The 16,957-nt window shown below is 33.2% G+C and overlaps 2 protein-coding genes across 2 annotated transcripts in view; both read right to left on the bottom strand.

Moving 5' to 3' along the window:
• Positions 1 to 12,723, bottom strand: part of LOC125862603 (uncharacterized) — a 63,798-nt gene extending 51,075 nt beyond the window's left edge. Inside the window, exon 1 of the mRNA XM_049542717.1 lies at positions 12,694 to 12,723. The gene's annotated coding sequence lies outside the window, so the exon portion shown is untranslated. The remainder of the gene's footprint in view (positions 1 to 12,693) is intronic.
• Positions 12,203 to 16,695, bottom strand: LOC125862602 (uncharacterized). The gene is made up of 2 exons (XM_049542716.1): positions 16,575 to 16,695; positions 12,203 to 12,594 (listed from the first exon to the last, which is right to left on the bottom strand). Exons 1-2 carry the CDS (start codon positions 16,639 to 16,641, stop codon positions 12,413 to 12,415), a joined length of 249 nt encoding a protein of 82 aa, XP_049398673.1. The 5' UTR covers positions 16,642 to 16,695; the 3' UTR covers positions 12,203 to 12,412.
• Positions 16,696 to 16,957: the final 262 nt, after the last annotated feature.

The raw sequence follows: 16,957 nt of genomic DNA, 5'->3' as shown, positions 1-16,957 counted from the left end.
CTAAAGTTAATACTTGTGGCGCATTTTTGAAATCTTAAGCTACATGGAAATTTGTGGTTGTTTGTCATTGTTGTTTTGGTGGTTGTTGTTTTCAATTAGATGCTATATGTTTTATTGAAATTGTTTGGATCCTCATGTAGTTTGATAAAAAAAATTGTTGGAGAATATGTTGATAAGTATAGCTTTGTGAAACATAAAAAAGGTTATTAGTTCACATGGATGAAAAATTAAACTTTAGATCCGTTAAGTTTAACTCGCAGTGCGTAGTGTTTTGAACTATTGTTATTGAGTTGGAATGTTTTTCATAACTCTTTGTAGCCTTGAAACATAAATTTATGAATAACATTTAAGCATATTGTCATAAATAGATCTAATATGAAGGAATTTAATAAATCAACAAATCAATATTGTCTCGTTGTTTTTCTTAATAAATCTAGACTATTTTGCCGTCTTTATTTGAAGTTCACTAGTAGGTTTAGGATGTCGCATCTGTTAAGACCTTTTAGTTTTATTATATATAGCAACACATATTCAATTAAAAGAAAAGATGTTATTAGTCCATTTTAGATATTTATTTTTTAATTATTAGGATGATTTGACAAGTTTAATAGAAAGTAATGTTCATCTTAGTAAATTTGTTATCCTAAAGTATGATTGATCTAACTCTTATATACAATCCAAGGTTATGGCACCAAGAAATGGATGCAACTTGTTGATGATCGACTTAATGAGGCCTACTTTATAGTACCTCATATGATGATATTAGTTAGTATGACGTTAGGAAGAGTTAAGAAATTGAACTTACTATAAGTGTTAGAAAGACGGAGAAGAAAAGGATTAACCAAAGAAATGATATCATGAGTTAACAAGGATTGTTTCTTCCTGTTTCCAGCTTGTTTGGTCTGTACATTTTGGTTAGAATCTGTCTCATTTCTTGTGTGTGCCCCTTGTGGTGGTGTCCCTCCATTTGTGGTGGCCTCATCCCTGTTTTCCATTTGATGCTCCTGCATGTTTAGGTTAGCATAAATTTTTTTATTAGAGTTAGATGTTGTACCTACTTGTTGTGTTGCTTTTTGGTGATGCTGCCCTGTCATCTTGTTTTGTGGTGAAGTTGGCCTCCAGACTGTTTTCTGCACTTTGTCTTCCTGTTGCTTGTTGTGTTTTCCATCCTTCTTCTTCTTGTTGGTTTGCTTGCTCTTGGTTTCTGAAGTTCCTATTTGTTGGATGATGATACTCCTCCTTGTCCTTTGCCTTGTTCTGTTTATTGGCATCTTCTTTTCTATCTGCTCACCTTTGTTTTTATTCTTTTTCTCATCCTCCAGTTCTCTTTTTTTCCTGAAAGTTGTATAAATATCAGAATTTATAGGGTGAATTCTGATATTTCAGGCTATCTCACTTAGTTCAAGCACCCCAACTATTATATATAAGGAAACATGTCAGCTCATAAACAAACAAAATTTATGCATAGGTTACTTTAATTTGCCTTACAATTAACACCAAAATTATGAATAATCTCTGGAGGTCAATATTTGCTCCATTACAACTAGAATTATTTAAGAGTGTAAGGATATATCTGTCGTAACTCTCTTACTCTCTCATCAAAATGTAAAGAACCTACTCGGTACAAAAGACCTAGTTAACAACCAACTTAAGGACAACAGGGACAGAAGAGACAAATAAGCAACCTTCGAGAAAACAATGCACACCCAAACATAGATATAGTTGGTATCAAAATCCAGCATTATATGGTTATACAAAGAAGAGTAAATGGTAAATTTTATTAGCTTATCAGCTCAAATCGTTTCGGTGCATAGAATTCAACTTCTTTAACAGATCTCTACTATCTCAGAGTTGGTCTAACTTCTGCAATATAACTTTTACTTACCTTCTTAATAAAAATCCAGCAATAAATGGTTGGTCCCCATGAATGCTTTAATCAATCATTGCTCAATCTTTCCCTTGTCTCTATGGAAGCTTTGCAGCACATGGATCTAAGAAACGTGCTACTGATAGATTTTAGTGCTGAGTACATAAATTATCAATCAATTGGTAGCAATAAACCTTCATACTACAGTGTCTATATGAACAAGGAGACATATACCTCGACTTGAGTCTAGTTTGTACATAACAGTGTCCCAACAACATGTTGCATAGAGTACACAACAATGCCATTGTTTGGCATTTAATATTGAAGCTAAGTACGCTTTTATTTGTGTGCCAATATGTTTTAAGAAAATCCTGTAGTAGTTATTAGCTAAGACTCCTACCTATATTTCACCACTAGACTAAGTTATGGAACTAGATAAAAGGCTTCATTAATAACATGCCCAAAAACAACAGAGGAATTCCAAAAGTACCTATATATTCAATTCCATTTTGCTTTGGTCTTATCTTATTTCTGTAAAACCTTCACAAATAAATGTTGCAATAGTCCTTTTATTCTTTTATCTATCTCATTGACAAATGACAATGAAGAAGTGATAACGTCTTGACTTCCAGAAATTAGGACATTTTGCTATTCAGTTCTATATATTTCCTAAGCTTTTGTTTAGGAAGTAATTTCCGGGGCATCTTTTCCCTTTGTGTTGTTTCTATTCAAGACATAAGGTTGCCAGATTTTGATTTCTTTTTTTCTAGTTGAGTTGGGGGAGCAGGGAAGGGCTTTGATTTTTTTTGCTTATGCGAATGGATTCTGCTTCGTTTATTTTTCTTCTTCAAAGCCAGCTAATAATAGTACATGTAAATGCAGAGAGAACATAACCAAAATCTCAACTGTTGCAGCTGATATCACTATATTGTGTACTACAATTTCCCACAAAAAATGGCCACCAAAATCTCAACTGTTGCAGCAATTAGTGTTACAGATGCTGNTTCTAGTTGAGTTGGGGGAGCAGGGAAGGGCTTTGATTTTTTTTGCTTATGCGAATGGATTCTGCTTCGTTTATTTTTCTTCTTCAAAGCCAGCTAATAATAGTACATGTAAATGCAGAGAGAACACAACCAAAATCTCAACTGTTGCAGCTGCGACCACTATATTGTGTACAACAATTTCCCACAAAAAATGGCCACCAAAATCTCAACTGTTGCAGCAATTAGTGTTACAGCTGTTGCAGAAATTGCTATTTAATTTAATCACATCTTTCTGTTTATCTTTATTATAGGTCTTCTAAATGAAAGTTTTATTTCTTTTACAGATTTTGGATGCTAAAATTTGCAAAAAGCCGATGTTAAACAACATGTAGATTGACCATGTTTTGCTGGGAAGGTGAAGGCAACTTTGGATTATAGTTTAAGGCTAGTATATGATTTTTTTGCTAAGCGTTCATGATCACAATGTTGTTACTAGCTTACCTCATTGTTGTATATAGTCAGATGTCTTATACTCACCTTATTTTGTAGTTACATTATATATTATATATGAAAGCGATAAGTTTATATTAATTATCGTATTTTCTAGGTGCAAATGCAATGTGATTTAAGGACTAGATTGTAAATCCTTAAAATCCTTTTGAGTAGGAAATCTGTAATAGTTGCGAAATGATTTATGGATAACCTTCAAAATGGTCCCGAAATGATTTAGGGACCAGCTTAAAAGTTTTCGTAAATTGATTTAAGACGAGCTAAAAACTAGTCGCAAATTGATTTACAAACCAGCTTCAAACTGGTCGCAAAATGATTATGGACTAGCATAGAAGTCGTCCCAAAATGATATATGGACTAGTTAAAATCTAGTCGCAAAATGATTTAACGACCATAATTTCAATTTCAATATGTGCGAATAGATACCAGATATATGGTCCCTAAATGTATTTTAGGGACTAGTATTATACTAGTCCTGAAAAAGAATCAGCGACCGGCCCGATAATGTCGTCCCTAAAGGTCCTTAGCGACTAAGGCTATAAGGACAAGTGCAGTTGGTCGCTATTGTCCTTTTTGGGACCAGATTCTTACTTATAGTGACCAATTTTCCCTTCGCTATTGGGCAATTTTCTTGTAGTGAACTGAAATATTACTAACGCACACCTTTTGTTGGTAATATTACCAACGAAGTATATATCGGTTGGTAAATAAGACAAAAAAATGTTTATATAATTTATTAACATATTACCGATGAATTACTAACCAAACATTTACCAACGGCAAGATTGTGTTATTAAATTTACCAACCAAATATAAATGTGTTGGTAAATTAGTAACAAAATGTAATTTGTTGGTAAACTTGCCAACCAATATCCAATTAGTTGAAAATTTTACCGACGAATAAAGATTGTAGTTAGTAAATTACTAACATCATTAAAATAGTTGGTAATATACCAACTGATCATTTTGGTAAAATTTACCAACATATTAATTATTTATTGGTAAAGTATTAATTACTAACTTATATTTGAATAGTTGGTAAATTTATCAATTGAAGTTAAACTTTTTGGTAAATCAGCGTCTAGTGTTGAGGCTTTCTGTAATGACCCGAAAGGTCATTTTTGGAAATTTTGAATATTCATTTAACTTGAGTTAATTAATCGTTAGTTAATGAAGTAAAGTGATCATTTAATGATACTCTTTACCACTTGATCATGGGTTAAAGTGAATTAAATTATTTGGGATAAATATATGGGTCAAATCTGAAATATTAAAATAGGTTAGTAGGGATTATTACTTTTAATACGTTATTAATTTAGAAAAGAGAAGGAAGAAACTTACCTGCGTATAGCAGCGGCTGGCGTGGAGACGATCCACTTCACGATCAGGTAACACCAATACAATTCCTTAATTTTGCAATTGGAACATGCGTTGAGTTCAAAAGGATGGTTGTTTATTATTATTATTTTAATAATGAGAGGAAACAATAAAGAGGAAAACTATTTTTGCACTTAAATAAATTATTATATATATATTTGTAAGTTGCAGTGATTTGGAATTGGAGAATTGGACTTCGTGCCATTATGTTAGCATTACAGCCAAATGACGGCAATGTAAACATGCCAATTAATGAAGGTATGCATTTAGATTGTGAATGCAGTGTTCATCCGTACTAAAAGTGATTAGGGTTTTAGTCTGAGTTTTTCGATTTTCTTATAATTATCACGTTATAATTCAAGTTTTGATATATTGGTACATGAAATTAAATATTAGGTATATTGTTTGAGATGAATATTGTCAAATTTATGATATTTGGAGGAAATTAGACTTAACTCTAGGCTTAAAAATTTAGGAGAATGATATGTAGCGTATGGGTTGGCATCAGGAGCTAGGAACTGGGCTATAGTAATATGGGTGTTGTTAAATTAGAAATCTAATTTGTAGAAGCAAGGGGTGTTGTTTAGAGGTTTAGGGTTTAGGGTAATGAGGCTTGGTGATGAGTTGACTTGTTCACATTGATTAATTCTAATAATGAAAAAGGGATAATAAAAGGCAATGTGATCAATTGTTTGTGTGATGTGTTGAGAATTGTTTGAAAAGCTTGTTGTTGAGAATATATGATTGTTAGAATGTTGTTGTTGAGATATGTGTTTGTAAATTGTGAACTGTTAGGTTGGGCTGGTTTTATACAGATTATAGTTGTGAAGGTTCGGTTGGAGTGTAAGGAGTACTTGTATTCTATCCCCTTAGCTCGTGTTTAGAGGTTTACTTGCTGAGTACCGTGTGGTTTGGTACTCACCCCTTGCTTCTACAAATTTTTGTAGGTTACAAGCCTGGATTTTTGTGGTACTTGTCATTCTCTTCTTTTCCAAGGCTTCTGGGAAATTTGTGAGGTAGTTGTTTGTCTTCTCAGCGATCCTTCTTACTTTTATTTATGATCTTGTTCTACTCTAGAAACAATGTCATATGAGACTTGTATTTTTCTTTTTATTCAATTGTAATACTTTAGAGGCTTGTACACGTGACAACCAGATTTTGGGGGTATTTTTGAGTTTATTATAAAAATTTCCGCATTTTATTGTAATGGTTGAGTTTTAGGCTGACTTGTCTTGGTGGGTTAAGACGAGTGTCATCACGTCCATTTTTGGGTCGTGACACTTTCTTATTCAGTTTGTGTCGTTAGGCGTTTTAACTTTTAAATTTTAGCCAAAACTTGACTTTGGTCGATATTTTTGGTAAACGTGCTCAGATTAGAACTCTATCAATGTCATTAGCTTTGAAAGATCATTTTTTATCTAACAGGAAGGTTGGTTCAAGTTTTGAGGCTTCCGTTTTTTGTTTGTGCCGTTAGGTGTTTTAAATCTTATGTTTTGGCCAAAATTTGACTTTGGTCAATATTTTTGTGAACGTGCTCAAATGAGAATTTCGTCAGAGTAATTAACTCCAAAGGTCATTTTTTATCTAATAGGATGGTTGGTTCGGGTTTTGAGGCTTTCATTTTAGTGTGTGCCGTTAGGTGTTTTAACTTATAAATTTTCGCCAAAATTTAACTTCGGTCAATTTATTTGATAAACGTGCTCAGATGAGAATTTCGTCAGTGCAGATAGAGGCGGAAGGTCATTTTTTATGTAATAAGATAGAGGGTTCGTGCAACACCCCGTATCCGAAACGGACCAAAAATGCAGATTTTGAGAAGTTGCAGGTGCAACTTACGGTCACCATCCACGGACCGTAGGTCAGACCACGGCCCGTCCTGGTGGTCCGTGGTTCGCCACTGCAACCCCTCCCCAGCCAGCTCAGAAAAAAATTGGCTAAGTCTCGACCCACGGACAGACCCACGGTCCGTAGATCAGACCACGGTCCGTGGTCTGTGTCCGTGGATCAAGACCTCCTTACCCAGCCTCTGACACGAACTACGGTTGACCAGCACGGACCGTCATTCGATCCACGGTCCGTAGGTCTGACCGTAGATCGAAGGTTAGCAGCCAGTTAGCTGAAAATTCTGATGGGTCAACTTCAGATGGTCATAACTTTTAGCACAAAATGAATTATGTGTCCCATGACCTATGGTTAGATAGATAATTGAATTATCTTTCCAACGCCACCGAGTTTGCTAAATTCCGACCTCCGAGTAAAAAGTTATGCTCGTTTTAGTGAAGGCCTGTCGAGCAGGCTTGACTTACGGACGCAATCTACGGACCGTAGATTGACCTACGGCCCGTAGGTCCAATCCGTAGGTCACTCCGACAGCAGTTAATTCAGGGGTCTTTTGGTCTTTTCCTATTTCGTTTAACCCCTTAGATACGTCGTTTAAACCCTAAATCATGAGGTTTTAATCAGTTTAAGCCTAGAAACATAACTAGAACTTATCCAAGTCAATTCATTAATCAAAACTTAGAAAATTAGAAGCAAGAGAGGAGAAAAAGGTCAAGAACCCTAGTTCAAGAACGCAGCAAGGTTCCTTCAGTTCCAGCCCCGAAATCGAAAGATTTCTCCGTGGAATTCGTCACCAGGTATGTGGGATTTCACTAGTGGGTTCCTTTCGCCCATTAGGTCCCTAGAATTCAGTCAGATTCTTGATTCCATGATTATGAACAGACCTAGGGTTTCTAGAATTTCAACAGATCATCATGAATTAGTTATTTAAATGTTCCAAATCAGATTATCATGTTATTGCTCAGTTTCTTACATAAATTTCAGAACCCTAGCTATGTATTTCATTAGTTCTTGAATTACACATGCTAGGTCAGATATTTCAGTTATTCAGATATACATGCTCCAGTTTTATGCCACATTATCAGTATATTTCAGCATAAACCCTATTTTGAGTTATAAATCATGAGAAGCTTTTCTTTAAGACAACACTTGAGTTTTAAACTGTGTTTTTGAGAAAGTTAAGATGAGTTTGAGAAAGAGCTTCTAAAACATGATTAGTATGACAATTGAGTAGGTCATCAATGTATGAATAGTATGGTATCTAGATATACCATCAATGTTTATGCAGTATGACTTCCCAAGTCATCAATGATCAGAGTATTGTTTTCTAAAAAGGAGTTTTCAAGTATGAGTATCTACATGTCAGTATTTTAAGCTATTCAGTATTTCAGTCATAATATATTCAGTTATACATGCCTCAGTTTATGAATGCATCATTATCAGATTAATTGTTGCATTATCACTTTGCATGTTCAGTTCCGAGCTATCCAGTATTTACAGAAATTCAGTCATAACCAGTTAATCACCAATTCATTGGGAGTAGCATAATACCGAGTTGGACTAGGGTTTCAGCGTACCCAATAGTCCCAGAACTACGAGCCACGTAGGTGTAAGTCCCCTCTGTGGGCAACATCAATTTAGTGATCACGCCAGCATGCCTTTATACCTCTGGCAGGGTATATTGGGTCCTCTCGATAGGGCGTATACATCGGACTCCACATTTAGCTCATGTGGTTTTATGTCGGTTATTAGTAGCTCCCACAGTTCAGTCAGACTCTATTGCATTGACCACATTTACAGTTCAGTCAGTATTCAGTCTCAGCATGTTATAAATTTGGTCATTGCATCAGTTAGCTCAGTATTCAGTATTTTCAGTATCTATATCATGTTCAGATTATTTCATTGCTTTATTGCTTGTTTAGTTATATGTTCTTTCAGCTTTACTCTATCCTGCATGCTCAGTACCTTTCAAGTACTGATGCATACGTGCGCTACATCTTCTCGTGATGTAGGTTAAGGTTCTCAGCATCCAGATCACGCTTAGATCGATTCACGATCTTCAGTTCAGCAGAATCAGTCGGTGAGTCCTCATTTTTCGGGGACAATAGTCATGAGTTTCTTTTCAGTGTTTTAGTCTTTAGTTTCAGTTTTGCTAGACTTAGCTGGGGCTTGTCCCAGCATTTCCTAGTCAGTTAGAGGCTATTTTCAGACATAGTTAGATTCAGCTTAGTGTTTTGAGTTTGATATTTCTTTTGTATTAAACTCTCAGATTTGATATATTCAGCTATAGTATATGGGTATTCCCCATCTTTTCAGATTTATTTTATGATTTAGCTTCCGCATCAGTTTATTATCTTTAGTGTGCTCATGATCATGCCAGCAGGGTTAGCTTGGGATCACTTGTGGTCCTAGGTCCCGTGTCCGCGTCTTGGGGGTAGCTCGGGGCGTGACAGTTCGGGTTTTGAGGCTTCTATTTTTAGTTTATGCCGTTAGGTATTTTAACTTTTAAGTTTTGGCCAAAATTTCACTTTAGCCAATATTTTTGATAATCGTGCTCGAATTGAAATTTTATCACCACGGTTAGCCATATAAGTTCAGTTTTGGTCTCATAGGATGGTTGGTTCGGGTTTTGAGACTTTTATTTTCAGTTTGTGTCATTAAGCGTTTTAACTTTTAACTTTTAACTTTTGGCAAAAATTTGAACTAGGTCAATTATTTTGGGAAACATGCTCAAATTTGAATTTCGTTAGCGCGGTTAGCTCTGGAAGGTCATTTTTCGTCTTATAGGATGGTTGATTTGGATTTTGAGGTTTTCATATTCAATTTGTACCGTTAGGCGTTTTAACTTTTAACTTTTGGCCAAAATTTGACTTTGCTTAACATTTTTTTTAAACGTGCTTTGATGAGAATTCCGTCAGTGCGATTAGCTTTAGAAGGTCATTTTTATATCTAGTAGGATGGTTACGTTGGTTCAGGTTTTGAGGCTTCCATTTTCAGTTTGTGATGTTAGGCATTTTAACTTTTAAATTTTGGCCAAAATTTAGATTTGGTCAATATTTTTGGTTAACATGCTCAAATTAAAAATTTTGATATAATGATGTGTCATATTGAGATTAATTTAACTTGTTGTCATAGATTTTACATTGTTTCATTCAAATATGATTTATAAAATTGATATTAATATTTTTGGATTTATATTCGTGCTCTTAGATTTTTAAATGCAATAAATTAATAAACATTCGGAAAAGGGTCAAAATTGCCCTTGAACTATGCGAAATAGACCACTTATACCCTCCATTACATTTTGGGATCAAAAATGCCCCCACAGTTATCCCAGGAGACCACAAATACCCTCAAGAGTTAACACCTCAATTTTTTAGTGACGTGGCAAGCCACATGAGACTAATCCCTCCACCTAAGCATTGTCAACTACGATAAACTACAAAAGAACTTGACTTTTAGTGGCGACAAAGTCGCCACAAAATCCCAAAATATTGCCACTAAAGGTTATGAGTGATTTTTAGTAGCGACTAAGGCTCCAACAACCATTCGCTAGTAAAACCTATCTTTTCAACCAAAAAATATGATAATTAATTTTCGATTGCGACCTAATTTTCTAAAATAAATAACTTGCAATATCCATATTAAAAACATCCAATATTATTACGAAAAATAATCAAAATTACTTCTCGATTCAAATCTCCTACTATATATATATATATATATAATGCATCATTGTATATTTTATACATTTACATATGACATAAAAATAAAACATATAGTGTCTTCAAACTCCTACTTAATCGATATCATATTTGATTTTTTAAAAACAATGAAGAAAAAAACACAAAATTAGAATTTAATGTTAAAAACTTTTAGTGACGATTCTCTGGGCTTTTGTGGCTACTGTTGTTGCCGCTAAATGTCTAGTTCTTTTGTAGTGAATCCTAGTTGGCAACGCTTAGGTGGAAGGATTAGTTCCACGTGGCTTGCCACGTCAACAAAAATTTGGAGTGTTAACTCTTGAGGGTATTTGTGGTCTCTTAGAATAATATCAGGGGCATTTTTTATCCCAAAATGTAACGAAGGGTATAAATGGTCTATTTCATATAGTTCGGGGGCAATTTTGACCCTTTTCCGATAAATATTTTACTATTGAATAATCATTCAATTAATAATATTTTGAACATATTGTCAATCAATTGCTAACCTAACATTGAACTTGAATGATATATTACCAACAAACTAACAATTAATGAGTAAATTTATTAGAAAAACAAATAATCATACTAACATATTTAAAATTTATTACCGGGTTGTGGTGGAGTGGTAAGTACTCCTACATCCTTAACCAAGAGGTCTCAGGTTTGATTCCCCTGGATACAGAGTCGCCTTGAATGATATATTACCAACAAACTAACAATCAATTAGTAGATTTATTATAAAAAATAAATAATCACACTAACGTATTTAAAATTTATTCCCAACAAGGGTTGTGGTGGAGTGGTAAGTACTGCATCATCCTTAACCTAGAGGTCTTAGGTTCGATTCCCCTCGGGTACGGAGTCGCCTTTGTTAGGGAGCGCTTTACTCCCCAATGTGGGACTTCTCGGCGTGAATTCGGATTTAGTTGGGCTCCGGTGTGGGGTACCGGACATCGGATGGAAAACCAAAAAAAATAAAAGTATTTAAAATTTATTGGTAAATTACCAACAAAAATTTACTATAATTACCAACGTATTACCAACGGAATCGAATAATGAAGAAAAATATTTACTAACTCCTTTTCAATTCGTTAGTAAAGGTACTAACGATATACTAACCAACAATTAGTTGGTGAATTTACCAAGGGAAATTTCAGGGCCATGTTTCAAAATTTTGTAACATCTTTGGGTGTTCACCAATCGATTTTTGGTTGGTAAATCGGTTGGTAAGTTTACCAACAAATTAAAATCGGTTGGTAATATTTACCGACGAGCCTTTTAGCAACAAATTAGTATAAGTTGGCATTTGGTTGGTAACTCAATTTGCCAACCAATTTGATCAATTTACCAACGAATTTTTTTGTTGGTAATTGGGATTCCTTTTGTAGTGTTCATTATCCCTCCACGCCCAAATCCGGACATTCTTTTATATATCGGTGGTTCCCATTGTTTGGCCTGGTGCGTGCACGTTTATGGACCGGAGCTATTTCCATCTTGTGCCAAGTTTCCAAGGGGGCCACTTGGGTTTGGCTCGTATACTATGTTAAATTAGTTTTGAGCCTAGCTCACTCTATACCTATCTCAAAAGTTAGCTTAAACTTTATTATAAGGAACCCAAGATTCCGTTCATTTGTCAAAATGGGACACTCAGTACTCGACTCGTAAAATCTCTTTTTATACTAAATAATTATAAAAAAAAAGTTCCAAACTTACAGAATTGTTACGTGCAATTGTTTTTTGGTTGCTTAAATTCGTTTAGCTACAATTCATTTTCGAATTTTACTGCTAACAGAAGAAATCCACCAATTGAAGATAAATGACCCAATTTAAATTAGATCAATATTAGCAAGCTATTTTATATTATATACTAATTCGTTCATATAATATTATAATACAACCACGTGACTAATTATATAGGAATAATTAATTAAGATACGATTATATGATCAATACTTGAGACTATGTTTGACTACAATATCCATGTCACTCTCTGCATAAATTACTAAAATATTATTTTTAGAAAAATACATGTAATATTAATAAGCTAATTAATTATATTCTCAAAGTCCCTAAGTTGGACTAAACACATTGGGTCTATTCTAGATTCGCCATTGTCAAGAATCTCTAATAATTTATGCTGCTGGAGCATAATCACAATCTCCATCATCGTCATCTCCTTCCAAAGATGCTGCAGGAGCATAATCATAGTCTCCGTCATCGTCATCTCCATTCAAGGATGTTGCAGGAGCATAATCATAATCTCCATCATCGTCATCTCCTTCTAAGTATGCTGCAGGAGCATAGTCATAATCACCTTCGTCATCTCCATCTGAATATGACTTTCTGTTCTGAAACCCGATAATCTTAAAAATGCTAGACATTCTAATTAAATATAAGATAGTGGATGTTGTATATATGATCTCTTTGATATGGAAAATGAAGAATTAATGTTTTAATTTTGTGGTGTGAATAGGTAAGGTAACCATATGTTTATATAAAGAAAAGAGACTAGTGTGGACTCATTTTGACACATTAGAAAGTGTGTGTGTTACATGAGGAATGTGCACAACCATAAGTTGGCTCAATTTAAGCTACTTTTGGAGTTGTCACATCCAAAATTCACTTTACATGTCAATTATTATTATATATACACACACAAATGTGCTTTAAAGATTATTCTTTATATTTCTTGGTTGTGGAGATGGAATATAAACAATCAAAATCTATTAAAAGTAGCATAAATTTTAAAAATAAATTAATCATAATCCTTGTTGCTACCTTTTCGATTTCATAACGCAGTCTATTCGCCACAAAAAAATTGTAGAATAAGAGAGGTTAAAGTAAAGTCTTTTGAAATAGGTGCAACTTGCTATAAAAATTAAAAGTGTGCATGCCACATGGAAGTTTGTAGTAATATCTATCTATGTGCATGGATGCTTAGTTGGCATGCCACCTAGACAGGGTTGAGCTAACCTTGTTCGAGCAATATCTTTTCGTCGAAAAATTATGTTGTACAGATAGATTAAGTATAATTGATTTTTCTTTTATATATATATATATATATATATATATATATATATATATATTAATGTTGACACTATTTCATCATACAAGGTGAATAGTTAGTGAAACGGTTGAGGGGGTGTAAAAGGGTTTTTTATTTCAACAATTCTTTCTCTATTTTTTTTGTGTGTTTACTAGTTTATATTTTGACACCATTTAATAAAAATCGTGATTCCACGCTACTGAGGGGTTAGATTATAGAAAGAATATGTCCTTTGATGGAAAATGTAAAAATGTCGACACTAATTCGTTTATTGCATGAATAATGCTAAAGTAGGAGCTTAAAGTTTAGTGGCACTTGCCAATGCTTTATTTCCTCATTACATCTTGAACAAACAATTGATTTTAGCAGGATCAAATATTTAAAGTTTTATGTAAATGATAAGGAATTTTTTGATGCGTCGATGAGTTCTAATATTGAAAAATTGACTTTTCTTACATTACCTATTAACATTAATGTCAAGCAACTATAAGTTGATGATAATAGTACACTTCTCTCCAAATAGATTTACTAACTCACAAGATGAGGACGATATCTGTGAGGAAGGCGAGGAAGAAAATATGTTGGATATTCAGTATTTTGCAAATGTAATTAGGTATGCAGATATTTCTTTTAGATAACAACGCAATAATAGAAAGAAGCATGAAAGAAAGAATAATTGGAATAATTATAATTAGATAACTAAGGAGTTTGTTCCACGATAATAATCAATGAAAATTATATTCAATGAAAGTATACAAAAAAAAATTACGCTATCTATGTATACGTATAACTTAAGTAATGTTTACAAGGAGATGAAAAAGAATATTTTTTCTAGGTTACATTTGAAGTTATGATAAATATAAGGGAAAATTACTTATATACACATATATACTTACCTTAATATCCATTTACCCCTATTTTTTTTTCAAATTTCAAAAATCCCTTAATTTTCCCAATTAATGAAATCTTCCGGATACATAAAGATTTCACTCCTTTTTTCAGCCAACACCCACATTTCCCACTACCCATTTCACTCCTCCATTTTATTCCTAAATTCTCTCCACTTCTTTAGCATTTACAAATTTCAAATTCATTTTGATTTTCAGAAGGAGTCTCTCTCAAGTTTATCAGTTTCTAAGTTCCGAAAAGGCAGGAATTTTATTCTCCATTGTTGTATTCTTCGTATTTTTTACTGATACATATGGATCAGGGTCCATCATTTAGTATTGGTGTTTCTTAAATAAATTCTACTAATGTTAATCGTACATATGATTCTGACGATGAAATGTGGGCTTGCAAACAGATTCAAGCTATTGCATGACACATTAGCGATGAAGGACGAGTGTTGTCAATTCAAAAACAAAGGTTGGAGAAACCCCCCAAAAAAAGGGGAAGAAAAGTGGAATCTGTCATTTTCCGACCCACACCTCCTAGGGTATGTGTTTACACAAAATTTAATATCTTTTTGGCTTTGTTATGGAGTTGGTTGTGTATGGACATAAATAGTTTGATACATTAATAGTGAAGATACATTACCTCTCAATTCAATGTTTTCATAGTCTGTTAAATAATTATTGGTTTGTAATAGATTAATTTTGTGTTTTGCTGATACATTAAAACCCTAATTTTATGTTACATTGATGCATGTGGTCTGTTGGGTCGAATTAAAAGTCCTTTAAAGGATACATTTTTTATAATTCAATGTTAGTGTAGTATGCTACTGATTTTGTTTTTTCCTTATACATTAGAACCCCAAATTTTTAGCATTGTATTGTATAGATTCAATTTTTAAATGTATCTCAAATTCATTAATGTTTTCCATTGATATATCTTCAATCATCTTATTATTAGCTTCTAGGAAAAGAAATATTATCGGCTCCGTTCATTTTTATTTGTTCAGTATACTAAAAATAATTGTTTGATTTAATTTGTCAGTTTAGAAAATTAAGAAATAATTTATCATTTTGTATCTATTTTACCTTTGCTATTGAATATTGTTATTCATTTTTCAACATTTAGGTGACTTATAATTAATAGGAGTGATATAATAAAATTATGTTTCTCTTTATTGTTTCTTAAAAAGTACACAAGTAAGATGGACAGAAAAAGTAAAAAACAATTTATTATTCATGGGTCATCTTATGAAATTGATTTCTTAAATAGATATTCAACTCGTAAATATAAATTAGCAAAACTATTTCTTTATAGCAGAAAAGTTACTCATCTTTGACTATTTTAATCACAAGCTAAGGTCTTTTTATTTGGTGTATAAAACACTTATTTTTGTTGTTAAATTAGATTTGGACCTAACTCAAACCTCAAAAGTTAGCTTAAAAGAAAGAGGATTGTTCAAGCATTATAAGAAGCCCAGAATTTCATTCATTACCCATCCACGCCCAGATCCGGACATTCTTTTATATATCGATGGTTTCCATTGTTTGGCCTGGTGCGTGCACGTTTATAGACCGGAGCTATTTCCATCCAGTGCCAATTCCCAAGGGGGCTACTTGTGTTTGGCTCGTATACTATGTTAAATTAGGTTTGAGCCTAGCTCACCCTATACCTATCTCAAAAGCTATCTTAAACTTTATTATAAGGATCCCAAGATTCTGTTCATTTGTCAAAATGGGACACTCAGTACTCGACTCGTAAAATCTCTTTATATACTAAATAATTATTAAAAAAAAAAAGTTCCAAAATTACAAACTTGTTACGTGCAATTGATTTTTGGTTGCTTAAATTCATTTAGCTACAATTCATTTTCGAATTTTACTGCTAACAGAAGAAATCCACTAATTGAAGATAAACAACCCAATTTAAATTAGATCACTATTAGCAAGCTATTTTATATTATATACTAATTCGTTCATATAATATTATAATACAACCACGTGACTAATTATATAGGAATAATTAATTAAGATACGATTATATGATCAATACTTGAGACTATGTTTGTCTACAATATCCATGTCACTCTGCATAAATTACTAAAATATCTTTAGAAAAATACATGCAATATTAATAAGCTAATTAATTATATTCTCATAGTCACTAAGTTGGACTAAACACGTTGGGTCTATTCTAGATTTGTCATTGTCAAGAATCTATTATACTTTATGCTGCTGGAGCATAATCATAATCTCCATCATCGTCGTCTCCGTCCAAAGATTCTGCAGGAACATAATCATAGTCTCTGTCATCGTCATCTCTATTCAAGGATGCTGCTGGAGCATAATCATAATCACCATCGTCATCTCCATCTGAATATGACCTTTTGTTCTGAAACCCAATAATCTTGAAAATGCTAGACATTCTAATTAAATATAAGATATTAGATGGTGTATATATGATCTCTTTGATATGGAAAATGAAAAAAATTAATGTTTTAATTTTGTGGTGTGAATAGGTGAGGTAACCATATGCTTATATAAAGGAAAGAGACAAGTGTGGACTCATTTTGACACATTAGAAAGTGTGTTGTGTTACATGAGGAATGTGCACAACCATAAGTTGGCTCAATTTAAGCTACTTTTGGAGTTGCCACATCCAAAATTCACTTTACATGTCTATTATTATTATTATTATTATTATTATTATTATTATTATTATTATTATTATTATTATTATT

The sequence above is a fragment of the Solanum stenotomum genome, chromosome 4 (assembly GCF_019186545.1).
Source record: "Solanum stenotomum isolate F172 chromosome 4, ASM1918654v1, whole genome shotgun sequence".
In the NCBI taxonomy this organism is placed as follows: domain Eukaryota; kingdom Viridiplantae; phylum Streptophyta; class Magnoliopsida; order Solanales; family Solanaceae; genus Solanum; species Solanum stenotomum.
The sequence above is the reverse complement of the archived record's forward strand: the minus strand, read 5'-3'. Positions and strand labels throughout refer to the sequence as shown.

What these genes read in the sequence shown, in the direction of transcription:
- LOC125862602 (XM_049542716.1), bottom strand. Translation starts at nt 16,641, where the DNA reads ATGTCTAGCATTTTCAAGATTATTGGGTTTCAGAACAAAAGGTCATAT. An exon ending in TTCAGATGGAGATGACGATG is followed by an intron (nt 12,595 to 16,574) that starts GTGATTATGATT and finishes GAGATGACGAAG; the next exon opens with GTGATTATGACTATGCTCCT.